Consider the following 26,172-nt stretch of genomic DNA (forward strand, 5'->3'; position numbering starts at 1 on the left):
TCACTTTGCAAATCCTCCGGAACGGCACAAGCAGCCAAGACAGCACCCTGGTCCCGAACAGACTCGCGTGCGTGCGCAATCGGTGCGAACCACGCGGCTTCGGAGTCATGCTTGCCCGTTCGGTGTGCTCGATGTGGGCTGGCACGATACCTGCTGCTGAAAGTATTGCGTGTGAATTAGACGAGCTGCATCTCGTTCTCGGCCTATATACGTATAAGGCCGAGATAGGATGACGTGCCCAGTCCAACCTGGTTTGAGGCAGATCTTGGTCCCAAGTACGGAGTACGTGGCCGCCAAACATGAGTACTCAACTCATGATAACTGCAGCAAACAAGGATATCCTAGAGCAGCGAAATATTCAATGGCGTCACTTCCTGTAGCGCGTGGTGTAGTAGATATCTCCAAGAAGATGTCACTTGGATGGGATCATGGGATCGCCGTTGGTGAGAATGCTTTGTGCACGCCTTATGTTGGGAAAAGGAGATGGCGTCGGGAATGAAGCAAGAGCGTACTCAAGCTTGCTATCCGTCTTCGACAAGCTCAAATAAAGACAGACAAGCGCCTTGACGTAAATTAATCAAATCGATTAAAATATTGTTAAACGAAGAAGACATTGGACCTTGAGCATGGCCCACCGTCAGGGTGATCGTCTGGTCACGTGGGTTGGCGACTGATGCATTTGTCGCGTTTGGGGAAACGCGTCTGTCGTTACAGTGCCCATCTTCAACCCGACTACGCCAGCGTCGCGACGTCAGAGACCATTTAGAAAGCCGCAAATGCATCCCAGCGGCAATGGCGAGCTGGTTCGTAAGTGGGCGGCCGGCACTTATGGCTGCACTCGAGAATGTTTGCAGGCAAATCGATGATGAGATGGAAGCGGGTGAGCCTTACATGAACTCATCTCGTGGGTGCACGCCACTAATAGCTCAGAGGTCAATTGCAACTACAAGGACGCTGCCATTGACGAACGACCGAATCCAGTTACTCACGATGCCTCTGTGCAGACCGACGAACCTGACATCCCCTCACCTGAACATCTCAAGCGTGCCTACATCAAACTACAGCGCAAGTACGAGGCTCTCGACAAGCAGTTCAAGACTGCAAAAGATGCTATCGCGACAGCCAAGTCCGAAAGAAGCGGATGGAGACGCTACGCCGAACAACTGGAGCGCAGTATCAGCCACGCCCAGAATATCCACGGCATCGAAATCGCTGTCCTGCCACTGCCAGGCACAGTCAATCATGAGCCACCGGATGCTCTGAAAGAGCAATCTGCCGTGCGCGGCAGCAGTGTTCAGTCCGCAGATGAGAACCTGGCTGAGCATAGTCTGCTCCCCAGTACAGTGCCAGGGACCTCTCAAACTCACTCGGATCAGCCCGTGTCGCAGACACATGACTCTACCGCATCTACCCAGGATGGCTCCGAGCAGGGTACCCATACGGATCTCCCGCCCTTGCCAAAAGACAGCAACGTGGCCCCGGTCACGATCAAGCAAGAGATCTCGTCAGACACTCCGGTTTTTGTGTCTGAGAAGATCCTGCGAAAACGGAGGAGGACTGAAGAGGCCCAGGCCACAGCTCGCGCCATCAAGCCCGAACCCAGCGAATCGGGATCGAGTCCACTGGTCAGCCTGCACCATTGCAGCTTCGTCCCGCAGGAAAGCTTCGACCTCGACGCAACAGCTCAAGTTGTTGATACACCTCGAAAACGCAGGCAGCTGCAAATCATACATGAGCCGACACAACCTGAGCGGGTCCCTCCAATGGCGCCCCCTCCAGTTGCAGCTGCGTCTGCATCTCCAAGGGTTCCCGAGGAGACACGTACCCCACGTCAGCCATACTTGTCAAGTTTCTCTTCAGCTCTGACGCCTGTGGATGTGAATCGACGCCCGCAGAGGTCTGCCCCTGCTGCATCCACCGAGAAGCGGATGAAGAAAGGTCTCAGCGACGGCATAGGAAGCCTCGCCGAGGACAGCGGCGGGTACAGACCAGATGGCAGGGACAGAGCGCAGATGCCAGAGGCGAGTAAGGGTCGCCTCGACAGTCTGCTCAACAGCCCATCGCCAGCTCAGCAGTCAGCCTCGATCTTACGCCCGATTCGCCGAGCAAAAGACACCCAGGGGTTGCCCAATGACGAACTTGGCATTCCAAAACCACGAGCGTTGCCATTCGACCAGTCTGGACGAGCAACTCCCAAGCGGCCCAGTGATGTTCGGACCCCCCAGTCAGCGCGGACGCCTCTGGCAGAGACGACCAACAACTCTGTACTGCGCAACAGACAGCCGCCAAAGGGAAGCTTGCGCACCAAGAAGGTCGCCGAGCTACAGCTGGACGACTTTAGGATCAACCCAAAGTCCAATGAAGGCCTTGACTACGCGTTTTCAGATGTCGTTCGTAATAAGGATGAAAGAGCATGTTTGCAGGGCTGTGTGGCAGACGATTGCTGCGGGCCACAGTTTCGCGGGTTGGCACAAGCAGAGCGACCCAAGGAGCCACTTACCGGGCTCCAGCGTCAGGAGGAGCAGAAGCTGTTAGAGGAATATCTAGGAGACGACGCCTGGAAGATTGGGCAAATGGGCCCTGAAGAGCGTCTGAAGACATGGATAGAAGCAAAGGCGCGCCAACTGTCCAACAGGATCGGGACACACAAGGCCCGCTTCGCTCGTGTACGCTCGCCGCCGGGGTTCTGGGAAACCGACTTCCCAACCACGCAAGAGCGCGATCATGAGAAGGTGGAAGCTCAAAGGCGAGAGCGGCAGAAGGTTGAGGAACGACGTAGGGAGGCTATGCGCCCCGGCGGCGTCTGGGTTTTCAGGGACGAACTAGCGAAGTGACTCTGGACGTTGCAGTCTTCATGCTGGCTCGTAGAACTCGAATATTGTCCAAGCAACCCCGTACAATCCATATTGCCTGCTGTCTTCGCCACCTGCGCCTCGCACCCACGTTCATGACTTCAAGCAACATGCCCACGTGGAGCACGAGACATGGTGGATCGATGCTGTTACGGTCGCGGGGTGCCACGCCGCCAAACACTAACAGCCCTCGTCCATGTTTATTGTCCGCCTGAACCAAACACGCGAGGGCGCGCGGATGGCATTGTTAAAGCAGACCAGAAGAGTACGTAGCTGGTGTTTAGGGAGAATTCGAGGCTTTATGAACCTCTTCATGTAACCGTGTGTTGCTGTTCCACTACAGGCTGAATGCGTAGGTAGGTGGACGATCGGGAAATTTAAAATATTTCTCCAGAGGGCCCCCAATACTTGTTGACGTGCAACGGACGTCCAGTCGTCACACCCACCCTGCCCAGCCAGCACTCGCTTGCTTCAAGATCACCGGCCCCTTTGTTTTTCGGGTCAGAGAAATCCATCCCTAGGGAGGAGACTTTCGCTCTTGCTTGTCGCATAGTGGCTGCGGGCATTCTTGCACCTTGCGTCCATCCTCGTCGCGCGCTTGACTCGCCTCACACGACCGCATTACTTCGACCTTGCGACGACCTCATCCCGAGCCACACGCACCACGCTGCTGCGCCCAAATACCACCGACTCAAGGAGAACAAGACGCTCTTGGCGATCCACGGGTCTGTCGCATAGTCCATTGCGACGCCCGTGATCGTCTTCATCAACCCCAAGCCGGCAAGATGACAAACCGCCATCTGCCGGCTGGGCAAAGCCTACCACCGGCCAACGGTCCCGCCATCGCTCAGGGCACAGTCCTCAGCAGCAACCATAACATGCCTGCTGCGACGGATATGCCAACTGGCGGAGGCGGTCCGTCTGGGTCGCGCCGCAGGCATCACCAGTACCCGCCTCAGCACCACTACAACCAGCACCAACACCATCACCAACACCACATCCAGCAACAGCATCCCGCGCAGTATGCGGCGCCATACGCCCATCACCAGCAGCACATGGTCCCGCCGCAGCACATGTATGCCGGGGGGTATGGCATGCCATATGGTGCGCCTCAAGGCTACTATGGCATGCCTGGAGCGCAATACCAGACAAATGGTGCTAGGGGGGTGCCCAATGATCCTCGCTACATGCAATACCATCACCAGCAAGTCTATCCACAGTCCCCTCCAGCTGCTGCGGGCTACTCCCCCATGGCTGGTGTGACGGTCCCTCCAAGCTATCCCCGTCACTCTCAGCCAATGTCTCCAGCCCTAGCGACGCCGTACCAGCCTCCCCCAGCCCCGGCCGCGGCCGCGCCTCCCTTACCGCCCCAGACGCCCTCCTCGACACAGTCTTCGCAAGCCGTTCTTCCGCCTCACACCCCTTCCACGCCCCAGCTTAGCGAATACAGCGCCTCTGTCAAGCCTGCGTCGCCTGCTACATCTGTGGCACAGAAAGCAGCCCCATTTATCGCACCTGTAAGACCGACAATCTGCGCGCCAGTGTGAACGTTTGCTGATCTGTCTATAGCTCCCCTGGTTCTCCCACCCCGACGAGTCCTTCCCGGCGTGGAAGCCGAAGAGTTCACGGAAGAAGTTCACGTCTAGCAGCCTGGCTGTGTCTCTCCCTGTTGTTCAGCAAGAGCCCGCTTCTGAGTCGAACGAACCGAGCGAAAAGGCAGCCGCCGCGCCTGCATCGTCGAGTGCGACGGCGGGACAGACGAAGGATCAAGCGACAACTCAGGAAACCACCAACATCGAGCATGGTCAGCGCGCAGAGACCACCTCGAGTACACCTACCAGGTCGACAAACGTCCAAGAACATGGCTCAGTTCCTGCGCCAGTAGCTCCAAAGGATGCTTCTCAGAAGGCGGTTCCCGAGGTCTCGGGGTCGGAAGAGCAGACCACGGAGCGTGAGGGCAGTGACGAGGCTACAACAGCCCCAGTCCCGGCTCCGGCTCCGGCGCCCAAGCCTGCTCCGCCTACCAGCTGGGCCAACCTGTTCGCAAGGAACGCAGCCAACCGTGCTGCTGCCAGCCATGGAGATTCGAGTGTGTCCTCCGTCAATGGAGATGGCGCAAATGGCCCTTCAGGAACAAATCTGTTTCCCAAGACAGTGACGAACTCTGCAGGTGATGCGATTCACGCATACCGCGTCGGATCCAGCGGCAAAGCAGCATACATTGAGCCCCGTGGTTTGATCAACACTGGGAACATGTGCTACATGAATTCGGTTTTACAAGTTTTGATGTTCTGCGTCCCCTTCTACGATTTCTTGAACCAAGTCAGCCAGCGAGCTGCGCACAGTTTCAAAAGCGAGACACCCCTGATTGATGCCATGTACGTATAGCCAGCCCTCTTCACTCACTTGGGCAGAAAAGCCACTGACACACTCAGGATTATGTTTATGCACGAGTTCAAGGTCCTCCGACCGCATGGATCCATCGAGCAGCTTCGCCAATCTCTCAAGGCGGAAGACCTCGACAAATTTGGCGAACCTTTTACTCCCGAATTCGTGTACGAGGCCATAAGACAGCTTCCTCGATTTGCGAGTATGAGACGTGGGCACCAGCAGGACGCGGAGGAATTTCTTGGGTTCCTTCTTCAGTCGCTGGATGATGAGTGTACAGCCGTCATGGGCAACTCGTCGAGCAGCGATGCTCACCAGGCCCAGATGGATGCGTCTAGTGTCGATGGTCAGGCTGAGGTATCAGGCGACTGGTTAGAGGTGGGCCGCAAGCAAAAGGCGGCCGTCTCTCGCTCCTCGGGTACGAATGCATCCACGCCCATCAACAAGATATTCGGCGGCTTCTTGCGTTCCGAATTCCGTGTCCCGGGCCTCAAGGACTCCATCACCACCGAGCCATACCAGCCCCTTCAGCTAGACATCAGCACGCCCGACATTCGGAGCGTCACCGATGCCCTCCGTGGCCTGACAAAGCCGGAGCGTTTGCAAGGCGACTTCAACTCTCCACGCGGCAAGGATGTCTTGGCGACCAAGCAGGTCTTTATTGAATCTCTCCCTCCAGTGCTGATCCTTCATCTCAAGCGCTTCCAGTTTGACGCGGAGGGCCACGGCACTGTCAAGATCTGGAAGAAGATTGACTATCCCCTTGAACTCGAAATTCCCCCGCAAGCCCTATCACGTCAGAAGCGCCAAGCCCTCACGGAGAGCACAATGCCAAAGTACCAGCTTATCAGTGTTGTCTACCATCACGGCAAGAATGCCAGCGGAGGTCACTACACTGCTGATGTCCGTCGGCAGGATGGGCAGGACTGGCTCCGTCTGGATGACACTGTATTGCGTCGCATCCCCAGCGACGATGTCGCAGAGACTGGCTCCAAGGAGGAGCAAAACAAGGAGATTCGCAACAGGGAAGCGAATAGCAACAACAGCCCCGGTGCTTCTGCGAACAGGTTTGGTTCTATGAACGACGAAGACGATGAGGCTGGTGATGACGGGGATTGGGAGCAGGTGACGACCACTGCCGGAGGGAACAAGCGCTGGAGCAGCGTCATCAACGGCAACGGCAGCACCACGCCCAAGAGCAAGCAACACAAGGAGAGTGTGAAGGATAACAAGGTGGCTTATCTCTTGTTCTACCAGCGGATCTGATTCCAGATCTGTCATGTAGTGGCCAGACTTGCCTGGCCGTAGTCCTCCACGCAACCTCTTACGACTTACGGCCTTGGGGTGGTTAGAGAAAGGGACAGGACGCGTGAGCAATCACAAGCCTGGGTCCAGGGAAGAAGATCTTGTATGCGAATGCATCATGGCAGGTTCATACGAGCAAAGGCGTCATCTGTGGGGGGGCGGCGTTCCTCGGCTCGTGGGGCCTTGGGATGACAGGCGACGGCATCGGAGACAACATCCTCGGAAATGAAGATGCTGGCGATTTGCGTCTGGGAGAGAAGCTTTGGTGTTGCGGGAGTATGTCAAAGTACGGAGTACGCAACAGCAAGCTTTTGGTGGGCGATAGACGACGGTTGTTCAATCTGAAAAGCTTCGCATTTGAATTGAAGCACGAGTCGTATCATTCAATGTTTCTCATTCATGACGCTAGGAAAAGACGAGTGTTGTGCGACTGAGGACGAGACATCCTCCAGCTCCAGTCGAATGAGTTCAATACAGGGGATATACAAGCACTACCTCCCCATGTCTAGGAACGTTCTCTTTGTTCTAAGTTGTTTTTTCCCTTTCTCCGTATTGTTACATATTGCATGCACCCCCTCCAGTCATTCTCTCCTTTAGTGCGCCTTGCGGATCACAGTCGCGGCGTCCAGTGCATCCTTCTCGGCGAGCTCGGCCTCGACCTGCTTGATGATGGGGGCGAGGTAGGGAACGTCCTAGTAATTGTGTCAGTTATTCCAATTCTTGCTCGTAGCATATTCGAACGCGGCGTACGGTCTGGTCGTTGATCCACTCGTTCTTGGGAAGGAGCTTGTGCTGGTAGCTGCACTGCGCAGCGCGGCGAATACGGTAGACGCGCTCGTAGGCCTCCTTGGGCGAAAGACGCTTGAGGGCAATCTGGACAGCCTCGCGCTCCTCCTCGTAGAGATCGTCGTATCTACTCTGCGTCAGTCCTCTACTCTTCTCCGTGACGCCATTGCCCGGTCGTGGGCAATGGCTCTGGTGGGAGGGTGTGCAAACCTCAAACCCATCTTGCGGTACCCGGCGGCGTTGACGTACCACTTGCTGATGGGCATCATCAGCTTGTGGAGCCAGGGCCGCTTGACGATGAAGGGGGCGAGAGAGACCATCTTGTCGTCGTCGTCGTCGGTAGATGGATGTGATCGGTTGTGGTCGTCGTGATCGTGCTGCGCGATATCGTCCGGGTCCCTGCGATGAATTGGGAGGTTTCGGCAAAAGTTGGAATTGGGCAGATCACGTGGTTGTTTTTCAGTCAGCTCGGTTTAGTGGAAGGTCATTGGTGGACAGTATGCGAAGCGGGTCTCAATGACCCGTACTTGTCCAGGCTGTGGTCGCTTCAATGAAGGCACGCAGACAGGAGTTGGGTCATTCTGGTAATAAAGGGGATTGGTAGCAGGTGACGACCAGTCGGTAGATAATCCTGAGCAAGTCGCTCGGCTACTGAATTCCTCTTTACTTAATGCCATTCTAGGGTCAATATTGTGTTGCTTCCCCTCTAGGGTGCATTCATGTTGCAACAGCAACGGTCGAAATGATGTATATTGGAACATTGCGAAACACCTCACACTACAAAAAGACCAAACTTCGAATTCAATCAAGATTCTCTGCTTATTTCGGGAACAACAGATGTTCCTTGCATTTTAGATCACAGGCATCCAGAATCGACAAACCCGAGCACTTCCTTTGAGTACAGGGTAGGCCATTTGTCGAACGAAAACGGAGGTCCACAGGACGAAAATGGCGTCACTGGTCAGCGAACACTGACAAGACGCGAGACAGCAAACTTCACAGTCATTACCACAGTCAAGCCAATGGATGGCCCGAGTCGGTGAAACCAAACCATCACCGGAAGTTACTACCTTTCCCTTTGGCTCACTTCGGCTCACTTGATCACATGTCAATCCACACTTGAACGACAAAGTGTAGGGTATCTATCTCCCTCCGAGCGAGGTCCGGCTTTGCTCCGTGCCCCCAAAACTCCACCCTCGGCCAACTTCGCTTCTCTCACTACATCCACCATTCTAATCCCTCGTCTCGCTACTACCGCCCACGCACAAACGACGACCATATCGCCGATTACGCAAACATCCACGAGTCTACCGCCTCCCACTTCACGCCACTGCACCGTTTCTATGCCAATGGCCGGCGGCGTTCGTTGATCATACCGGTCACTGTGCGTGGGAGAGCGTTCCCCGCAGTGCCGGTAGCTGCCAGTGCCTGTGGTCACGATACGCATGGGCACCGCTTCCCGAGAAACCAAAACATCACCCTCATACATACGCTCGCGCGGCGAGTCCCCGAGGAACCAATATCATTTCGGCGGGGTACCGCAGCCCATGACACCGGCTAGGAGGAGACGAAACATAGAGATCAGAGCTCGAAGGAATGTCGCACGACCAGCAGTTGAGCCGGGCCAACCAGCCATCAACGACAAAGTATTATGCGACGCCAGACTATGGAGTGACCGCCCAAGTCTCTCAATCACCAAACGACACGGGCAGCACCTCGAACAACCGCCCAATGAAGAATCTAGACCGTCCGACATTGCTGCAGAGGTGGGCGGCAAGAGCGCCGGACTCACAGTTCCATGCCACCGCCGGTGCAGTGGGAGGGTTCACATCAGGGATTGTGACATGTCCGTTGGATGTGATCAAGACAAAACTGCAAGCCCAAGGTGGCTACACGCCCGTCGATAAAGGGCGACATGCTGGGCATCCTAAACTCTACAATGGCTTGGTCGGATCTGCTCGAGTGATTTGGCGAGAAGAGGGCATCAGAGGCTTGTATCGTGGGCTTGGACCGATCGTTCTTGGGTATCTCCCGACATGGGCGGTGTGGTTCACAGTGTACAATGAGGCCAAGACCGTCCTCGGCCACCATTATGGTACGTCTCACCTCCACGGGATTCCGTACTTGGAAAGCTAACGAGTCCAGAAAACCAACACATTATCAACTTCTGGTCGTCCATCGTCGCAGGCGCCAGCAGTACGATCGTAACGAACCCCATCTGGGTAATCAAGACGCGACTCATGTCCCAGAGCAAACTGCCTTCAGATCAGGGGCATAATTCTTCGACCCTGTTCCCAAAAACGGGCAGCACGCCCACGGCAAGACCGACATTATCAGAGCCTTGGCACTACCGATCGACCATCGATGCCGCCCGCAAGATGTATACCTCGGAAGGCATTGCCTCGTTCTATTCTGGTCTGACGCCAGCCTTGCTTGGTCTGTCGCATGTTGCTGTTCAGTTCCCAACCTACGAGTATCTCAAGACGAGATTCACGGGACAAGGCATGGGCGAGGCATCGGCCCACGGACAAAAGCCCCACTGGGTGGGCATATTGTCAGCGTCCATTCTTTCAAAAATGCTCGCAAGCAGCGCGACCTATCCTCACGAGGTGATCCGCACAAGATTGCAAACCCAACGGCGACCTGTGGCTGGTGAGCAATACCTCCAGGGCATGGGAATTGCAGGAGGATCAGAAATCAAGCCACAGTCCCCCAAGTATAAAGGTGTGGTCATGACCTTCCGAACAATCCTACACGAGGAAGGGTGGCGGGCATTCTACGCCGGCCTGGGAACGAACATGACCCGGGCTGTGCCGGCGGCGACGGTGACAATGCTCACATATGAGTTTGTCATGTCCCGCTTGAATGGGATGAGAGAGGATGGCAAGGCCCTCCTGTTACAAAGCGAAGCATCGCGTCCGTGAGAGTGCACATAGCGACGTGCCGCGAGGCTCCGAATTTCATACACAATTATTCAGCATTGGAGAAAGGCTGAGATACCCTTGGTCGGTGTAGGTATAGACGAACTTTTCAAACATGTTTACTTGGTTCACACACGGTCGCGGCATTCACATGTCCCTTTTGTTTTCAAGTATGATGCAAACCCCAAGAGTACAGCGCAAGATTGGGTTGCAGGCTAGGTCAGCTTCTTGCATGGTGATGTTGTATATGCATGGCGGATATCGACCTTGTTAAGTCGGAGGTATTATCTTATTCAGTATATAGCCGGTGAAGAGGTGCACATGATTTATCATTCCGAGATGCTCAGGCTCGCATGTGGATGGCGTCGTTGTATGGTGATTGACGGCTCGCGCGACCAGTACTACCTAGGCTAACGCTGACTTTTCTGTGAAATCATATTAGAACCGCGGCAACGAAGACGGAGAGCGACATGTCCATACCGCCTGAGATCTTGCTGATCTTATCGACGATCGGGTGTACCTGCATCGCGTGAGTTTGAAGGACCATGGGCATTCCCATCAGGCGTACGCACACGAAGAGAACACAGGCCATGCTGAAGGCCGCTGCAGGCGCCATGAACTTCTACATTCGTTTAGTGTGCGCTGGGAGGTTGGCTGCAAGTTCTCACTCTTGGATCCATTGCAATAGTGCAGTTGTGCGACAGCGAGACCAGATGCGCTCGAGTCCTCGAGCCAGATGTGATGGATGGCGAGTCGGAGTCGCATATAGCCCCACATAAACGATAATCAGCTGTTTGTCTCGGAACTTGGTGGCTTTCTTCACCACTTCATCACAACTGCTCCATCGAAGACCAGCCTCATTCCGAGGGTCAAACAATTGTTGATGGGACTTCAAAAGTAATGACACAGAGGCCTCTGAACCAGTGAAGTACGTACCGTCATTAAGATACTGGCCGTATCCGTACTGCCAGACGTGATGTTTCCGCCTAGCCTGGCCTAGCCTAGTGCCGGACGGCCCAAGCTCCTTCCTAATTCCCAGGGTCAAGAGTCTAGACCATCGCTGCTACGGTGAGGTATGGACATGCCAGTCGCGACTCGCGAACGCGCCCCTAGCTGAGCTTCTCAGTATCACCACGCGACGAATCCTGAATATACACACTGAGCTCTGAGTTATCGTGCTTCAAGCATCAACCTAACAACACAAGTCACGCGCAATGGTTGTTGAATTGAGGAAGCGCAAGGCGCACCAGCAGCCTGCCGTCGAGCAGCCTGCGCCAAAGAAGAAGGCTTCGTCGCAAAAGCTGAACAAGAACGCCAAGGCAGCGCCCGCGAAAGCAAAGAAGGCTGCCGTCGATGCGGACAAGGCCGCAGCTGAGCAGCCTGACAAATCAACCAACGGTACTACTGACAAGGTGGAAGATGTGAAGGTCAAGGACGCCGCCCCTGCGCAACCCAAGACGTACAGCGAGGGGGACGTCGTGGGTGACTTGGAGACCTTTGGCGGTGAGGTGCAGACACACGAGGGCGAGACGACAACGTTGAAGGACCTTCTCGACGCGAGCGAAAAGGCAGTGGTGCTGTTCACCTATCCGAAAGCGTCAACCCCAGGCTGTGAGTCCTATCAGGTCACTCCCTTGACATTACGCGACGCTAATACCGAGGCTAGGCACCACGCAGGTCTGCCTATTCCGTGATGCACACGATGAGATCAAAGCTCCTGGACTGTCCGTCTACGGCCTCAGCGCAGACTCGCCCAAGGCCAACACCACTTTCCACACCAAGAAGGAGCTGACATACCCCCTGCTTTGCGATCAGAAGCGCACTCTGATCAAGGCGATCGGACTGGCTAAAGTCCCCAGTGGTACCACACGAGGCGTCTTTGTCATCGACAAGCAGGGCAAGATCTTATTGTCCAGGTCGGGAGGGCCAGCTGCGACAGTGGACGCTGTGAAAGCCTTGCTCGAGACCATATAGGCTGCATTGACGGAGTCGAGCTGGCAATGCCCTCCGAAAAGAGGCATGGCATAGGGCGGTCACGCTTACAGACTAAGCTGCGCCGAGAAGTTCAAGGAACGAGCAGTCATACATGTGCCACTTCTGTATTTGTTCGCAGACGAAGACAATCAGAGGTATGAAACAAAAGCATGTACTCGCTACCAGATATCATCGATGGCACTACACTACAGTCTTCCACAGCATCACGATCAGAGCCGCTTGGTGAATAATGTGTTCTTGCTCACTTCTACCAAGTCTATCTTTGCAGGAAAGCATCCCAAACTCCATCTATGCCCGCCGAATCTCGCTTATGCAACCTTGCTGAGAGATGCCGTCGCAATGGCCGAGTGAATTTCCTGCTCAGCACCGTCGGGCAATGGCAGCAGCGGCGAGCGGACCGTCGCGTGCTCCAGGATACCCCTCGCAACGAGTGCGTGCTTCAGCGCCACAGTACCCTCCATGTGAGATCCACGGTGGTACACGGCCTTGGTCACAGGCAAGAGTTGGTCGTGCAACTCACGCGCCCGCTTGTAATCCTTGGCCTTGCCCGCGAGGATCATCTCGTACAGAGCCTCGGGGGCGATGTTGCCGTAGCCGACCAGCATGCCGTCCACGTCAAAGACAGTGTGCAAGAGGTACTCGTCGTGGCAGGTGAGGACAGGCACGTTGGGACGCTCGCGACGGAAGACGGGGATCTCCGTGTCCCAGCGACGCATGTTTCGGACGCCATTCTTCATGGCGATGACACCCGGAAGGGCAGCAATGTCGAGGAGAGTCTGCAGGTTGTAGTTGGCCTTGGTGTTGTCCGGGTACTGGAAGAGGATGAGAGGCAGCTGCGACACCTCGTAGACGACCTTGTAGCGGTCCTGGGGAGCACCGGGCTGGTAGCCAAAGCGGAGCCAGCCGTGCGAAGGGTACAGGAGGCCAGCCTGGGCACCCGCCTCCTTGGCCCGCTTCGCCTCGAGAGCAGCCACTTCGGTACCTTCGCCGGTGATGCCGGCAATGATGGGGACCTTATTGTCGACAGACTTGACAAAGGCCTTGATGACGGCCACCTGCTCGTCAGGCGTCAAGAACGTCCCCTCGCCAGCGTGTCCGAGCACAACGAGACCCTTGATACCCTTTTGCTGACCAAGCCACGAGCCGAGGCGCTGGATAGCGGGATAGTCGACCTGGCCATCCTTGGTAAAAGGCGTGACAGGGGCAGGAACAAGACCCTTAAGATCGATAGTCATGGTGAATTTGATTGGAGGAGAGTCTTGAGGCTGTTCAAGGTCGAGAATGCAGAGTTCAAGGTTTGTCTCTTTGTTATTGTTGAGTTATTGATGGTGCTCAGAATTGTCGAGACTTAGATGGAGGACTCTCTTATATGCTTGAGAGTTCGCTCTTTCGCTCTTTCACGCTTCATATTTGTAGCCACTTTGTGAGCCTCTTGCCGATAATTCATCGGCTTCGCAAGCAGAACACCGGGTTTCGCATCGCGAACCTCAGGAAGCGATCACGACTCCCCGATGACACCTCCGCCACAGGACACAGAGGGAAATGTGTGGCATCGGGAATGCCAATGCTAAAAGGCAGGGGGTTACCGACAACTCCGCTCTTGGATATCGGGTACCCAACGTGCTTCTCCGACAAGGTGGGCGTCGGATGACCTTAGCTCGCGCCACAGAGTTCCCGAAGGACGGAGACTAGACTCGCTAGTGGCCCAATCTGGTCCACAGGCGCGCATTCGTTTGCAAGTTATTGAGTCGAGATTCACCAGGTCATTGGGGGGAACTGACGATGTGGTGCTCTCGTCCACCCAAAAGCGGAAACCTAGCCCCATGGAAACACGGCACGGTCGGATAGGCCTCGGTGACCGCTGTGGCACTGACATGCATTCTCCCATGATTCATCCCTGGGGAAGACATGGAGCCTGTTGGGCCATTTCTTCTTCCCCATGGGATAAATCTGGGGTTGACACCGACACACCTTGGGTTACGAGGAGGTATTAATACCAAGGGTGAGTCTGGCTTTTTTGCAGTTTGGCAAACCAGACCACCAGTCCCTTCTTGGATCCGGCTTTCAACTACTACCCTTCTTGAGAAAACCCGTGCATAATTTGGAGACATGGCTGTCCAGCGCAACTCCTTGGAGTCTCGCGATCTTGAGCAGGTCCCCCCTGAGAAGGACCAGACTGTTCACGCAGAATGGTCCCGAGGAGGGATCTCGCAGGACGACATTGACTTTGTGGCCAACTTTCCCGATGATCGCAAGAAAAAGATCTTGCGAAAGATCGACGTGAGTCAAAGCACACAGGCTGTGAAGGTTACAGGAACTAACATTATCAGTTGCGCCTTGTTCCAATGCTCGTCTTGCTGTACCTTGTTGCTTATCTCGACAAGACCAACATTGGTGGGATCACATGCTCTGCTCCAGTGTACAATGGCTGACAAACGTAGGCAATGCAAAGATTGAGGGCATGACGGGGGACTTGGGTCTGAAGGGAATTGACTACAATGTGGTTGTTGCCGTCTTTTTCATCCCCTTCATCCTCTGCGGTAAGCTCATCATACTGGCGAGCAGGCATCAGCATCTGACACTCGACAGAGGTCCCTTCCAACATGGTTCTGCATGTCGTCAAGCGCCCTTCCTGGTACATTGCAGCCCTCGTCTTGTGCTGGGGAATCGTCATGACCTTGACCGGCATTGTCCAGAGTTATGCCGGCTTGATCGTCATTCGTCTTCTTTTGGGTGTCTTTGAGTACGTTTCACATCGGCCATTTCACTTCAAGATGTCACGACTAACTCTTCCGCAGAGCTGGATTTCTTCCTGGAGCAATCCTCATCATCTCCAACTGGTATCTTCCTGGCGAGACGCAGACCAGGATCGCAATCTTGTACACCTCAGCCGCCACAGGAGGCGCCTTCTCCGGGCTCCTGGCTTATGCTATCGCCAAGATGGACGGCGTCGCAGGCCTGCATGGCTGGCGGTGGATTTTTATCCTTGAAGGAATCATGACCGTCTTTGTCGCGTTCATGTGCTTCTTCCTCCTCTGCGACTCGCCTGCTCTATCTGGAAGCTGGCTCGACGCGGACGAGATTCGCTACCTCGAGCTTCGACAGGTCACCCGTCGCGCCACGAACGCTCGCGAGTTCAAGGAGAGCAACAAACACTTTGACAAGGCCATTTTCAGGGACATATTCTGCGACTACAAGATCTATCTCTTGATCTTTGCCAACTGGTCCAACGCGGTGCCCAACTACGCCATGAAGTTCACGATGCCAACCATCTTGACCTCCATGGGCTACACATCGGCCCACGCGCAACTGATGACAATCCCGCCCTACGCCATTGGCGCCATCTCTGCGTATTCATTCGCCATCTTTGCGGACAAGTATACATGGAGATACCCATTTATTATCGTACCGCAGTGCTGCATTATTACAGCCTTCTGCATCCTTTTCGCCAAGGGCGGATCGATCGCGGACAATGTTGGCGTGTGCTATTTCGCAGTCTGCCTAGCCTGCTTCGGGTAAGCCATGCTAATTACACTACTGTCAGGAATTTGTCAAGCTAACGTCTTCGCAGCATGTATCCCGTGCTTCCGGGCGTCAACGCGTGGAACGTGGCCAACACACCCGACCCGGCCAAACGCTCCGTCAACATCGGTGTGCTCATCTGCATAGGCAACGTTGGTGGACTCATTGGCTCCTACATTTACCTCGACCGCGAGAAGCCCAGGTATCCGACAGGGTACGGTACCTCTCTCGGATTTGCGGTTGCTGGGATTGCAGCGGCCACCATCCTGGAGCTGTTGCTGAAGAGGGGCAACAAGCAGAAGGCGATGATGACCGAAGAGGAGGTCAGACAGAAGTATACGGATGAAGAGCTCGAGAGGATGGGAGAAAAGAGCCCACTGTTCAAGTATGCGTTGTAGGGCCTAGATGTCTGGTTGGATATGTCGGGGTCAGCAAGTCTCTCGGCACTTGGGTCAGGGTTGGAAGTCGGTCTCTCAGATCAGCTCTAGATGGCGAATTCACATTTTTGAAGCAAGCAAAGAACAAGTAACCAATGACTTTCACTGAATTGATATCATCTCTTGGGTATGATGTTGCCACTTTGCTCCCACGAAGCATGAGCGTGCCGGGGATTTTGGAAGCTGGAACATAGAGACTAGAGCGTCAAGAGCTGAAGCCACGCCATTTGGCTTGGAATAGGTGAATACAGATGTCTCCCCGGAAACTTCTGTGTGATTCGTAGCTTGATGATTTTTTGGGTGCTACTGACGAGCAGCAAACTCATTGTTGGATTGGGTGGTCGACAGCCGGGAACATGAATGATAAATGGATGGGGATTAAGAGCACATGTCAACGAGGCACACACCGTATACGTTGGAAAGTTGTGTCGAAGATTCAATATAACGGTAATGAATGAACATGTAGAATTCTTGAGCCTTCCAGGTTGCAATGACTCTAGGCCTTTGTCGTCTGTCCATTCCCGACACGTGACCCACTGACTCCTCATCGGCAACTGCGTGTTTCCGATGACGCTCGTCGGGTCTGTCGTCGGCCACAATGAACTCTTCCCCATCACCTTCACCATCAGGGATGTGTCGCGCCGTGCATACTATACGATCCATCTAGATTGAAGGCCTATGCATGGTTCCATGTGCACATGCGCCACCTGTAGTCCCGATGCCCGAGCGTCAGACTGACCCAACACTCAGCACCCCGACAGACACATCACCATCGACCAATACAACCATCTCACAAAGTGGTCCGAGCAGGGTTTCCGATGCAGAACCGTCGGAGAAGGCGCACAGTAAGGCGCCTGTCAGGGTAGCTCGGGCCTGCGACAGATGTAAGGCACGGCGGCAGAAATGCGACGATTGGAACCCATGCAAGAGATGCATCAACGCCTGTGTGCCATGCCTCTACGAAACTGCCTATCTCCGGGGCCGAGCACCTCCATTACCCCCTAAGCGGCCTGCAGACTCGCTCGTGGACCCGGAACACTCAAAGTATGTGCCTTTCAGACATTCGGGAACCATAGGACTTCCGACGGCCTCACAGGGCCTTCTCTGTCATGCCCGTGGAAGCATCACTAATGTGACGACAATAGATTCCCAAGAAGAGCTCCAGCTACCTTTGTAAGCACTGAAGCCCGGGATGGCCGTCAAAGTGGCGTTTGGGCTTCATCTGAAGCCCACGACGAGACTATCCCTCCGTCGCGAGCCTCACCTGAGCTGGAGATCGAAGGCCAGTTCCATGATCCAACCTCGAATCTCAACTTCTTGCACCGGGCATGGAAACGATTGTCGAACCGGCACATTGACAACGTCACATCAGAGGAAGGCAAGGCTGTGATCTCCCGTCAGCCCCTTATGTCCGCCGGGGACAGGCCTTTCGACGTCTTGTCTACATCCCACGGACACATTTTCCCGGACCGTGAAACTGCACTGAGGCTGTTCGACTTTTACTTTGAGCAGTGTGTTGTGACGTACCGATGCCTCAACCGCCAATACTGCTCAATGTGGTTGAACACAGTTATAGAGAACCAGGAAAGCCAACTACCCATCTCAAATGGAATCGGTCACGCGAAGGCTGCTCTGGTGACAACGATCATGGCCATAGCAACTCTTCGTCAGGAGAAGCTGTCACAAACTGCAGTCAGCATCAACCTGGATGGGTCGATCCATGGGAGCGATTACCACTTCTGCGCTGCCTCTGCTCTGACCAACGCCGAGACTGGTCTACCGAGACTGGAATCCGTACAGGCGCGTGTCCTCCAAGTTCTGTACCTTTTACAAACCGGTAGAATGAACCAAGCCTGGTACGTGTTCGGGGGGACCGTGCCTATCGTATCGGCGCTGGGTCTGCATAGGAAAAGCCGCGCCGCCAGCAACAGGAGTACCCCGGGGAATTACATCATTTCTCAATGTCGAAAACGCACCTTTTGGACCGTCTATATCATCGACAAGTACCTCGCGGTTGTCTTTGGCCGGCCTCGCCTCTATCACGACGATGACATCGACCAAGAATTTCCGGATCGGGTGAACGACGAGGACATGTCGCCTCAAGGGCCACTGAACAGCGAGCCAACAATGGACTGTCACATTGACTCGCTCGTCTTTCACGCCAAGATCGCCAAAATTATTGACAACATCTCTCGCGAGGTCTACTCTCTTCATCGCCTGCCTAAGCCGGCGCGTCTCGCGTCAGCCCGGGCATTCGGCCAAAAGCTGTATGCCTGGCGCGAGGAACTGCCACCTCATCTTGGAACAATACGGCCCCTCAGTCTGATACCCTCGTTCAGACGACAGGCCATGGCTCTGAAACTGGCATATGCTCATGCGTTGATGCATGCCAATCGGCCCTTTCTCATGGGGGTCGATCGCACAGAAGAGGAGGAGGAAAGCACTACAGTCTGCATCAACGCAGCAAAGCTCGCACTGGAGACTGTCGACAGCATCGTAGGCGACACGATCATGTTCCACGCCTTTTGGTGGACGCCGTACGTGACCTTTTGCGCCTTGGCTGTTGTCTACGTCTGGGAAATCCAAAAGGGAGCAAGCAATGCCGACAACCCATCGCTGTTTGCGCTGGCTGAGAGATGTCAGGGTCACCTGGCTGCTTCGACAGTCACAGACTCGCCAAGCCAGAGATACAGTGTCATACTCGAAGAGCTTCGTCAAGAAGCCCGTCAAGGGCTGGCACACCAACACCAGCTGACGGACAACGCAAGCATGGCCGCCATGGCGCAGAGCGAGCCAAACCAACTACAAATGGACTTTGGGATCTTTCCCTCGGGTCCGATTCCAGAGGCAAATCCATTGGGCTTGCCCCTGAACGAGTGGCAAGCAACCGATTGGCTGGATCTAGACTCATCTGTATGTATTGCAGACACTCACCATGCCGGGCTTGTATCATTGCGCTAACAGATGTGATGCAGGCTTTTGGTCCGTTCTTGGAGATGGATGGTTCACCGATCATGTGGATGGGCGATGTTGGCCAGCAGTAGCTGTCCGCACTCCAGCCCTGCCATTCCACGATGGTTTCCAGCAGAGCCTGCCACATGCATATACTGTAATTGAAGCTGTCAAAATATTTCATTATGCACAATCCCCGTACCTATGAGCATATGACTCGTATCACAGTATCATCCCCGCCCTCGCGTGTCCCAAGTCCAAAATGCAAGATGCCTGCCCCTCTGCGCCATAACCACCATAACCCCGCTACACCATAGAATCATGCGCTCATTGAGGCTTGCCCCGGATGGGGAGATCCTTTGTGACCTCTGCTGAGGCAGTCGACATGCCACCAGCAGCAGATGCTTCGTCCACGGCCTTGCCTTCACTTGCCGTCGCATCAGCACCTTCGGACACTACCTTTTGGCCCGCGACAGCCTCCGATACCTTGTTCACCGCAGCCTTGGCCGCTTCGGCCGCCTTGGCAGCCTTCTTGGCCTTCTTCCTCTCCTTCTCCCTCTCCTTGTCCTCTTGCTTCTTCTTCTTAGCGGCGGCTTCAGCCGCACGCGACTCCGCGCTTCCACCGAACTGCTCCTTCCACTCGGCTAGCTTCTTGTCTTCGATCCTGGAGAAAAGATATGCAGCCTTGTTGAGCTTGTGACCGGGCTTGAGTGTATTGGGCGTCCACGTGTCAGGGATGGATCCCAGCGTGGTGTTGAGCTGCTCGCAGATTGAGACGGCGGTGCTGGGCATGTAAGGAGAGCAGATCGAGGCCAGGAGCTTGCAGAGGTTGAGCGCAAGACCAATGACGAGGTATGTGCGCTGGGGTTGCTCCGTCAGACAAGTGTTGTCGAGGCGGTACTGCAGCAAATTGTTGCCCTCGCTGCTAATCTCCAGGACTTTCCTGGCGCCCTCACGGAGATGGACGCCCTCCATGATATCATTGTACTCGCCCAGCAGCTTGTTGACATTGGCGATCCACGCGCTGAAGTCAAAGGTCTCGTCCTTGTGCTCGAGTGAGTATTCAGGAATTACACCGTCAAGCTTGGCATTGACAAACTTGACGACACGGTTGACAAAGTTGCCAAAATTGGCCAGCAGCTCATTGTTGTTGGCCTGTGCAAACGCGTTCCACTCAAATTGAGTATCGCTCGTCTCAGGGCGGTTGGAGAGGAGGTAGTATCGCCAAACGGAGGGTGAGATACCAATTTCTTCGGCCTGGTTGCCGAAAACACCGATTCCGCGGGATTTCGAAAACTTGCCGTTCTCATAGTTGAGGTACTCCGTGGTCGAGAGCCTGTGCAGCATAGTCCAGCCTTGACGGGTGCCAATCTGGGATGCGGGGAAGATAACTGGACTGTTAGCATATTACTCTTAGCTGCTGATGTAACAACTCACTGGAATGGAATTGGGTGTTGTCCTTGCCCAAGAACTGATATAGCTTGACCTCCTCGGGGTTCTTCCACCACTTCTCCCAGTCGTCCGTGTACGAGGCTGTGATCGAAGGGTATCCAATACAGGCGTCAAACCACACGTAGAAAACCTTGTTCTCAAAGCCGTCCAGAGGCACCGGGACACCCCACTTCAGATCACGAGTGATACTGCGTCCTTCGAGCCCCCTCTTCAGCCAGGCCTTGGTGATGGCGACACCATTGGTCGACCACTTTTCGTGCGTTTTCTCGAACCATGCCTCGACCTCGGGCTGCAGCTTGTCCAGCGACAAGAAGAGATGCTTCGTATCGCGCGGGACTGGGGTGGCATTGTCCACCTTGCAACGAGGGTTGATCAGCTCAAAGGGATCCAACAGCGAACCGCACTTGTCGCACTGATCACCACGTGCATCGTCGTACTGACACTTGGGACAAGTTCCCTCTACAAAGCGGTCCGCCAGAAAGGCCTCGTGCTTCTCGCAGTATGGCTGCTTCGTGGTGCGCTCCTCCAGGAACCCATTGCTGTGCAGCTTCCAGAAGATGTCCTGCACAATCTCTGTCTGTTTCGGGGTCGAGGTCCTGCCAAAGTGGTCGAAGCCGATCTCGAACCAGTCGTAGACGGCCTTGTGTTTCGCGTGGAATTCATCGCAGAGCTCCTTGGGCGTCTGTCCCGTCTCGAGGGCCTTGGTCTCGGTCGCAGTGCCGTACTCATCTGTGCCGCAGATGTACAGCGTCGGGCGGTCGCGAAGCTTGCTGAAGCGCGCATAGACGTCGGCGCTCAGAACACTGCCTACAACGTTGCCCAAATGGGGGACATTGTTGACATAGGGCAAGGCGCTCGTCACGAGGATGTTGTTTTTGCCCTTTTGGGGGAGGATTGGGTTTTCGACGCCCATGGCGATGCGATGGTGCGGGTGAAGAAACAGGTTCACTTGGTCTTCTTCTCTTGGGGGTTTAGCGCAGAAATAACCTTGTCTATGCGACCGCTCGCTGTGAGAGATGCAACTCTAGACCGGAGAACAAACAAAGCGACAGAATCAATGACCAAGGCTGTTGTTTGAGTCACAAGGGATGCGCAGTCGGAGCTCTCGCTTTGGAGTCGAGGGGCACTAGTAAGTTGAGGAATGCCCCGCCATCGCCCGCTCTAGAATTGTCAGGCGGTCAATTTCTGCCACAGTCCTCACTCACTCGCGCACTCACTCACTTGACTCAGTAGTCGGTACTTTCAATTACATACCTCCAGTCCCGTCCATTGCCTCTTTCTCATCACCGACATGGACGACGACCTTTTTGACGACGTGTTGCATGTCGAAAGCCGATTTCACCAGGAAGGCTACCAAGAGGGTTTGCGCGACGGCGCAAAGCATGGCCTAGCTGAGGGCCGCGCATTCGGGTTGCAAAAGGGCTTTGAAAGGTGGTTGGAGAGCGGGAAGCTGGCAGGGAAATCTATCGTATGGGCCAACCGCCTGCCAACCGCGACGCAAAGCTCGGAGGCGGACTCATCAGGGCCCAAGCTTCCGTCGCTGCCGAACAATGCCCGGCTTGACAAGAATATTCACACACTATACTCCCTGGTGGACCCAAAGACCCTGTCGATAGACAACTCAGACGCAGCGGTCCAAGACTTTGATGAGCGGCTAAAGAAAGCGCAAGGAAAGGAACGTATTGTCAGTCGCGTCGTTCATGGCCCGACGAAGGACGGACAAAGGGCCGGCTCCGTCACTTGATAACTCAGTCACGATTGTGTATAAAACAAAAGGGATCGATTGCCGATAAGCTCTATGCCTCCGTTGTCTGCTTATGTACATATTCAACGCCGCCTTACTTGAAGATGCGGCAGGGGTAACTAGGTAGCGTTAGCCATCGTTCACGTCGTTTCCACACATTGGACTTACCCATCGGGATACGACCTCTCTGTAAGCTCGTATTTGTACACTCCCCACTGCGTCCCGTTCAAGCTCGTGCCGCTCGGTGTGGGTGGCAGTCCGCCAACAAACATATCCTTGGCCATGTCGCCCGGCGACTTCTTCGCGTACGCCGCCAGACCAGTCTGCCCTTGCTCCTTCACATCGACAAGCTGCTTCTGGCCCGCCTCGCCGATGAGCTCAACCTTGGGTTGAGCGGCGCTGCCAACACTCAGCAGGCCGACGACATCACCCTGGCTCACGACGCTGAGAGCAGGATAGGAGCGGCGGTTGTCGCGTTTCCAGTACGGGTTGTCGGCGATGTCGCCAGCCGGCACGGTAACGGGATCATCGTAGGCGATGGGATCGTTCGAGCCAGGCGGAGGGTTTCGGTAGGTTGGGTTGAGGGGGACACCATTGGACCGGTTGGGGTCAATGGCAAAGAGACGGCGGAAGGCTTCCCACAGACCGGAGGACTGGACCGTGTGTTTCTGCCATGTTGTTAGCCGGATGTTTTGAGCATGCCACTGAGCGTGACACGGGCGAGAAGTTGGCGGATGAGCTGACCTTGGTGATGGAGACCAGGCTCCCGGCGGCCTTGTTGGCCATTGGCGTCGTCATTTTGACTGTATGCGCGATGGAGGCTGGTTCCGTAGGACGTGCTTCAAGTTGAGGTCGAATTGGCACAGATGATGCTACTCGGCGACGGTGGTTTAGCCGGGGTTTGACCGGGCTCATGGGTGTCTGCGGGACCAATCACAACACCTCCATTTGCCATATGATTGGATCAATGCCGCTTCATCTTTCGTTGACTCGGGGCGAGTTGCAAATTCGTGACTACAATCAAAAATCTACCGGACTCTGACTTGGAATTCTCATGAGCAGAGCACGATGGCGCGGGCTGCACCATTTGCCCCGTGATGTTCAGGCACGATTTTGTTTGGGCGTGGGGGCCTAGCGTCCTCTGTTCCAGCTGCGAGGGACATAAGCCGAATTGTCAGACTGCACCTGAGATCAATAAAGCCATTTCAGGCCTGTATTCGAGGCTGTTAATTTGTGGTGTTCTTGTAAGACGCATTGGGCCAGTTTGAGCGCACTTATACTACGTACGTAGACGCGATATGATTACTCATCTGCGTAGCAGGCTAGCAACACCGAGCTTTGCCCCTCCATCCATCCAGCACCGCGGGACCGGGGTCGATCTCAAAGCTTCAATTGAGAACCAACCGCAGAGTCGCCAGTTCCTACCACTCCTCGAGAGCGCGACTGCCTTTCTGAAATCGACCTCCCCCAGTCTCACAACCGACCCGTCACCATGGATATCCGCCTCCTCACCAACGCCGACCTCCCGCTCATCCAGCACGCCAATCTCGAAAACCTGCCGGAAAACTACTTTCTCAAATACTACCTTTACCACTCCCTCTCGTGGCCTCAGCTCTCCTTTGTCGCCGTCGACGTATCGCGTCCGAAGAAGGGCCCGTATGACTACCCCAAGATTGTCGGCTATGTACTGGCCAAGATGGAGGAGGAGCCCAGCGATGGAGTGCCGCACGGTCACATTACGAGTCTCAGTGTGATGAGGACACATCGCAAGCTAGGCATCGCCGAGAAGCTCATGCGTCAGAGTCGTCAGTTGCGCCCTGGGCCTTTCCGCCTACAAAAAGCGTAGTGAGACCATACTAACTGGCAGGCAGAGCTGGCCATGGTAGAGACATATCAAGCGAAATATGTCTCTCTTCACGTCCGTGTTTCCAACGTGGCTGCACGGCATCTCTACGAGAACACGCTGGGCTTCACAAACGAGAAGGTCGAGTCGAAATACTACGCCGACAAGGAGGACGCCTTCTCCATGCGCCTGAACCTGGACGAGATTAAGAAGCAGATCGAGGCGGGCGAAAAGAACGGCGACGCGGAGGAGGACAAGGAGCACGAGGACGAGGGCGATGCGGTCGGCGAGGTTGGCAAAGATCCGGGGCAAACTGCCGAGGGGAAGCAGATCAAAATAGCACTGGGGAAACGGCCGGCTCTCGGCGTAGGAGACCTGGTGGAGAAAGACGACAGCAAATAAGGGAGACATGCATTTCGGGCAAATGGCATAGACAAAAGGCATAGACCCAGGAGCTGGTCACGGATAGGTTGGCTCGGTCGAGCGATGGGCCTGATCATGGCGACGGAAGATTATATACACTGGCGAGAATCTCCCAATATGAACACACAAAAGGTCCCATGCGATCCAAACCCCCACCGGGGTTGCGTACCGCGCCTCAGGGCTGCGAAGCCGGCAACGTCCCCGTTTGCTGTCCCGCATGAGCTGGGGGCGGCGTTCCTGGGGGCGGCCCTGAAGGTGGCATATAGTAACCACCCATACCTCCCGGCGAGGGCGGCCCGCCCTGGTGGCCGTTCGGAGGAGGCGGCGCGCCGTACCCTGGACTCGGCGTATCGAGTCCCACGGACGGCCCAAATCTGCCATGCCCATGCATTTCAGGAGGCCGATACCCCGTTGGTGGTGGCCCATGACCCCTTCCACCCGGCCTCGCAGACTCATAACCTCTGCCTCCTGGACCTTGTGGACCGTATCCGGCACCAGGATATCCAGAGTGCGCATTCCCTCTCCCGTACGCTGAGCTCGGAGGGACCGTGGGCCCAATGGGTCGTCCGCCGTACTCCATGCCTTGCTGGTCCATCTTGAACTTTCCAATCTTGAGACCACCGGCGTTGAGTGAGAATTTGCTGCCGACACGAATGCCCTGGGGGTCGAAAGAAACGTCCCTCTCGGAGGCTTTTGACTTGAGCATCCCCATGATGCGGTCCCTGGAGGACTGGGGAAGACGGTACCCGGAGCTACTCCCGACGCTGGGCGCATGATGAAGCGAGCCTGTGGCCGCAGGGTTAGGTCCAGCGGAGCTTGGACCGGGGCTGGGCCCAGCGTGGTTTGAAGCCATGGTCGGCATATCAGAAAACCCAGAGTCTGCGTGCATCCCCCCTTCCTCGTCTAGCACGATGTTCACGCCTCTTGGTCCAAAGAAACCATCATTCCATTCGCTAATCACCCTTTCGACAGCGGTCTTTCGCTCCGGCGACAGTCTTTTCGCGTCTGGGACGACCGCGTCATCCGGTATGAGGAAGCCAATGAAGGTAGTCCAATCTTGCAAGGAAACATCGTGGCTGGGTGCCCAATTCCGCGGGTAAGGGATGTCAGCCCTGATGGTGTTTGGTCGGATTTGCAGAGGATGGCGAAGCGGTTGAGGAGATGTTGAAGTGCGCGATGCGAAGTACTGCGCCGAGGACTGTGGGGATTGCGACGCTTGCGGCGTAGGCTGATGGGAGGGACCGGTAGCTGGAGGCTGTCGATGCTGCTCGGGAAGCTGGTATCCGGGCGCTTGTTGCGGCTGAGGGTACGACGGCGGGAGATTCGTGGACTGTACATTGGATACTGGGGAGGATGGCAGAGGGATATCGTTCGAGTGGAGAGGAGCGCTTGATTCGACGTATGGTGGGGGTGGTTCGTCAGACCCTGGAGGGGGTGGGTTTCGGGAGCCGCTCATGTCTTCCTATCTGTGCCCAGGAAGCAGTGCAAATGAGATCTATTGTATGTGGCGGCGCAGCGAGTCAATGTTGGGCGATGAGTGTCAAGGGCCTCG

At 55.4% G+C, this 26,172-nt stretch overlaps 13 protein-coding genes across 13 annotated transcripts; 8 read left to right on the plus strand and 5 right to left on the minus strand.

Annotated features, from left to right (window-relative positions):
- The first annotated feature begins 650 nt into the window (after positions 1 to 650).
- On the plus strand, positions 651 to 3,236 carry F5Z01DRAFT_558252 (DNA repair protein endonuclease SAE2/CtIP C-terminus-domain-containing protein). Its single transcript, XM_046260683.1, has 2 exons — positions 651 to 880; positions 931 to 3,236. Exons 1-2 carry the CDS (start codon positions 793 to 795, stop codon positions 2,832 to 2,834), a joined length of 1,992 nt encoding a protein of 663 aa, XP_046119728.1. The 5' UTR covers positions 651 to 792; the 3' UTR covers positions 2,835 to 3,236.
- F5Z01DRAFT_558525 (uncharacterized protein) lies at positions 3,237 to 6,620 on the plus strand. Its single transcript, XM_046260686.1, has 3 exons — positions 3,237 to 4,369; positions 4,422 to 5,230; positions 5,288 to 6,620. The coding sequence occupies exons 1-3, from the start codon at positions 3,638 to 3,640 to the stop codon at positions 6,504 to 6,506; spliced, it is 2,760 nt and encodes a 919-aa protein (XP_046119729.1). The 5' UTR covers positions 3,237 to 3,637; the 3' UTR covers positions 6,507 to 6,620.
- A 518-nt stretch (positions 6,621 to 7,138) lies between these two features.
- F5Z01DRAFT_680774 (cytochrome b-c1 complex subunit 7) lies at positions 7,139 to 7,651 on the minus strand (the record flags this gene model as incomplete). Its single annotated transcript, XM_046265625.1, has 3 exons — positions 7,139 to 7,237; positions 7,296 to 7,458; positions 7,542 to 7,651. The coding sequence occupies 3 exons, from the start codon at positions 7,649 to 7,651 to the stop codon at positions 7,139 to 7,141; spliced, it is 372 nt and encodes a 123-aa protein (XP_046119730.1).
- Positions 7,652 to 8,510: 859 nt separating this feature from the next.
- On the plus strand, positions 8,511 to 10,682 carry F5Z01DRAFT_558354 (mitochondrial carrier domain-containing protein). Its single transcript, XM_046260685.1, has 2 exons — positions 8,511 to 9,426; positions 9,477 to 10,682. Exons 1-2 carry the CDS (start codon positions 8,928 to 8,930, stop codon positions 10,253 to 10,255), a joined length of 1,278 nt encoding a protein of 425 aa, XP_046119731.1. The 5' UTR covers positions 8,511 to 8,927; the 3' UTR covers positions 10,256 to 10,682.
- Positions 10,683 to 11,466: 784 nt separating this feature from the next.
- On the plus strand, positions 11,467 to 12,226 carry F5Z01DRAFT_680776 (thioredoxin-like protein; the record flags this gene model as incomplete). Its single annotated transcript, XM_046265626.1, has 2 exons — positions 11,467 to 11,863; positions 11,919 to 12,226. The coding sequence occupies 2 exons, from the start codon at positions 11,467 to 11,469 to the stop codon at positions 12,224 to 12,226; spliced, it is 705 nt and encodes a 234-aa protein (XP_046119732.1).
- A 329-nt stretch (positions 12,227 to 12,555) lies between these two features.
- Positions 12,556 to 13,482, minus strand: F5Z01DRAFT_619657 (dihydrodipicolinate synthetase; the record flags this gene model as incomplete). The annotated part of the gene is made up of 1 exon (XM_046261101.1): positions 12,556 to 13,482. The coding sequence occupies one exon, from the start codon at positions 13,480 to 13,482 to the stop codon at positions 12,556 to 12,558; it is 927 nt and encodes a 308-aa protein (XP_046119733.1).
- A 764-nt stretch (positions 13,483 to 14,246) lies between these two features.
- F5Z01DRAFT_558275 (major facilitator superfamily domain-containing protein) lies at positions 14,247 to 16,285 on the plus strand. The gene is made up of 6 exons (XM_046260684.1): positions 14,247 to 14,527; positions 14,578 to 14,641; positions 14,689 to 14,787; positions 14,837 to 14,990; positions 15,046 to 15,762; positions 15,819 to 16,285. The coding sequence occupies exons 1-6, from the start codon at positions 14,357 to 14,359 to the stop codon at positions 16,165 to 16,167; spliced, it is 1,554 nt and encodes a 517-aa protein (XP_046119734.1). The 5' UTR covers positions 14,247 to 14,356; the 3' UTR covers positions 16,168 to 16,285.
- A 396-nt stretch (positions 16,286 to 16,681) lies between these two features.
- Positions 16,682 to 19,338, plus strand: F5Z01DRAFT_652186 (putative C6 transcription factor). The gene is made up of 3 exons (XM_046263270.1): positions 16,682 to 17,250; positions 17,352 to 19,119; positions 19,182 to 19,338. The coding sequence occupies exons 1-3, from the start codon at positions 16,889 to 16,891 to the stop codon at positions 19,248 to 19,250; spliced, it is 2,199 nt and encodes a 732-aa protein (XP_046119735.1). The 5' UTR covers positions 16,682 to 16,888; the 3' UTR covers positions 19,251 to 19,338.
- On the minus strand, positions 19,339 to 21,788 carry F5Z01DRAFT_735728 (tRNA synthetases class I (M)-domain-containing protein). Its single transcript, XM_046266776.1, has 2 exons — positions 20,596 to 21,788; positions 19,339 to 20,549 (listed from the first exon to the last, which is right to left on the minus strand). Exons 1-2 carry the CDS (start codon positions 21,521 to 21,523, stop codon positions 19,486 to 19,488), a joined length of 1,992 nt encoding a protein of 663 aa, XP_046119736.1. The 5' UTR covers positions 21,524 to 21,788; the 3' UTR covers positions 19,339 to 19,485.
- On the plus strand, positions 21,781 to 22,515 carry F5Z01DRAFT_558667 (uncharacterized protein). The gene has a single exon (XM_046260687.1). The coding sequence runs from the start codon at positions 21,902 to 21,904 to the stop codon at positions 22,352 to 22,354; it is 453 nt and encodes a 150-aa protein (XP_046119737.1). The 5' UTR covers positions 21,781 to 21,901; the 3' UTR covers positions 22,355 to 22,515.
- Positions 22,449 to 23,152, minus strand: F5Z01DRAFT_673105 (uncharacterized protein; the record flags this gene model as incomplete). Its single annotated transcript, XM_046264896.1, has 3 exons — positions 22,449 to 22,473; positions 22,523 to 23,022; positions 23,099 to 23,152. The coding sequence occupies 3 exons, from the start codon at positions 23,150 to 23,152 to the stop codon at positions 22,449 to 22,451; spliced, it is 579 nt and encodes a 192-aa protein (XP_046119738.1).
- Positions 23,153 to 23,846: 694 nt separating this feature from the next.
- On the plus strand, positions 23,847 to 24,599 carry F5Z01DRAFT_619798 (N-acetyltransferase complex ARD1 subunit; the record flags this gene model as incomplete). Its single annotated transcript, XM_046261110.1, has 2 exons — positions 23,847 to 24,159; positions 24,226 to 24,599. 2 exons carry the CDS (start codon positions 23,847 to 23,849, stop codon positions 24,597 to 24,599), a joined length of 687 nt encoding a protein of 228 aa, XP_046119739.1.
- Positions 24,600 to 24,795: 196 nt separating this feature from the next.
- On the minus strand, positions 24,796 to 26,076 carry F5Z01DRAFT_673107 (uncharacterized protein; the record flags this gene model as incomplete). The annotated part of the gene is made up of 1 exon (XM_046264897.1): positions 24,796 to 26,076. The coding sequence occupies one exon, from the start codon at positions 26,074 to 26,076 to the stop codon at positions 24,796 to 24,798; it is 1,281 nt and encodes a 426-aa protein (XP_046119740.1).
- Between the last annotated feature and the right edge of the window lie 96 nt (positions 26,077 to 26,172).

This window comes from Emericellopsis atlantica, assembly GCF_019669845.1.
Source record: "Emericellopsis atlantica unplaced genomic scaffold F5Z01scaffold_9, whole genome shotgun sequence".
Classification (NCBI taxonomy): domain Eukaryota; kingdom Fungi; phylum Ascomycota; class Sordariomycetes; order Hypocreales; family Bionectriaceae; genus Emericellopsis; species Emericellopsis atlantica.

Bases quoted from the DNA above. Each gene is read 5' to 3' on its own strand.
- F5Z01DRAFT_558252 (XM_046260683.1), top strand. From the start codon at position 793: ATGGCGAGCTGGTTCGTAAGTGGGCGGCCGGCACTTATGGCTGCACTC. The intron at 881-930 runs GTGAGCCTTACA...CTAATAGCTCAG, and splicing joins CGATGATGAGATGGAAGCGG to AGGTCAATTGCAACTACAAG.
- F5Z01DRAFT_558525 (XM_046260686.1), top strand. From the start codon at position 3,638: ATGACAAACCGCCATCTGCCGGCTGGGCAAAGCCTACCACCGGCCAAC. The intron at 4,370-4,421 runs GTAAGACCGACA...ATCTGTCTATAG, and splicing joins CAGCCCCATTTATCGCACCT to CTCCCCTGGTTCTCCCACCC. The intron at 5,231-5,287 runs GTACGTATAGCC...TGACACACTCAG, and splicing joins ACACCCCTGATTGATGCCAT to GATTATGTTTATGCACGAGT.
- F5Z01DRAFT_558354 (XM_046260685.1), top strand. From the start codon at position 8,928: ATGTCGCACGACCAGCAGTTGAGCCGGGCCAACCAGCCATCAACGACA. The intron at 9,427-9,476 runs GTACGTCTCACC...TAACGAGTCCAG, and splicing joins CGTCCTCGGCCACCATTATG to AAAACCAACACATTATCAAC.
- F5Z01DRAFT_558275 (XM_046260684.1), top strand. From the start codon at position 14,357: ATGGCTGTCCAGCGCAACTCCTTGGAGTCTCGCGATCTTGAGCAGGTC. The intron at 14,528-14,577 runs GTGAGTCAAAGC...TAACATTATCAG, and splicing joins AGATCTTGCGAAAGATCGAC to TTGCGCCTTGTTCCAATGCT. The intron at 14,788-14,836 runs GTAAGCTCATCA...GACACTCGACAG, and splicing joins CATCCCCTTCATCCTCTGCG to AGGTCCCTTCCAACATGGTT.
- F5Z01DRAFT_652186 (XM_046263270.1), top strand. From the start codon at position 16,889: ATGGTTCCATGTGCACATGCGCCACCTGTAGTCCCGATGCCCGAGCGT. The intron at 17,251-17,351 runs GTATGTGCCTTT...TGACGACAATAG, and splicing joins GTGGACCCGGAACACTCAAA to ATTCCCAAGAAGAGCTCCAG. The intron at 19,120-19,181 runs GTATGTATTGCA...GATGTGATGCAG, and splicing joins GGCTGGATCTAGACTCATCT to GCTTTTGGTCCGTTCTTGGA.
- F5Z01DRAFT_735728 (XM_046266776.1), bottom strand. From the start codon at position 21,523: ATGGGCGTCGAAAACCCAATCCTCCCCCAAAAGGGCAAAAACAACATC. The intron at 20,550-20,595 runs GTGAGTTGTTAC...CTAACAGTCCAG, and splicing joins CAACACCCAATTCCATTCCA to TTATCTTCCCCGCATCCCAG.
- F5Z01DRAFT_558667 (XM_046260687.1), top strand. From the start codon at position 21,902: ATGGACGACGACCTTTTTGACGACGTGTTGCATGTCGAAAGCCGATTT.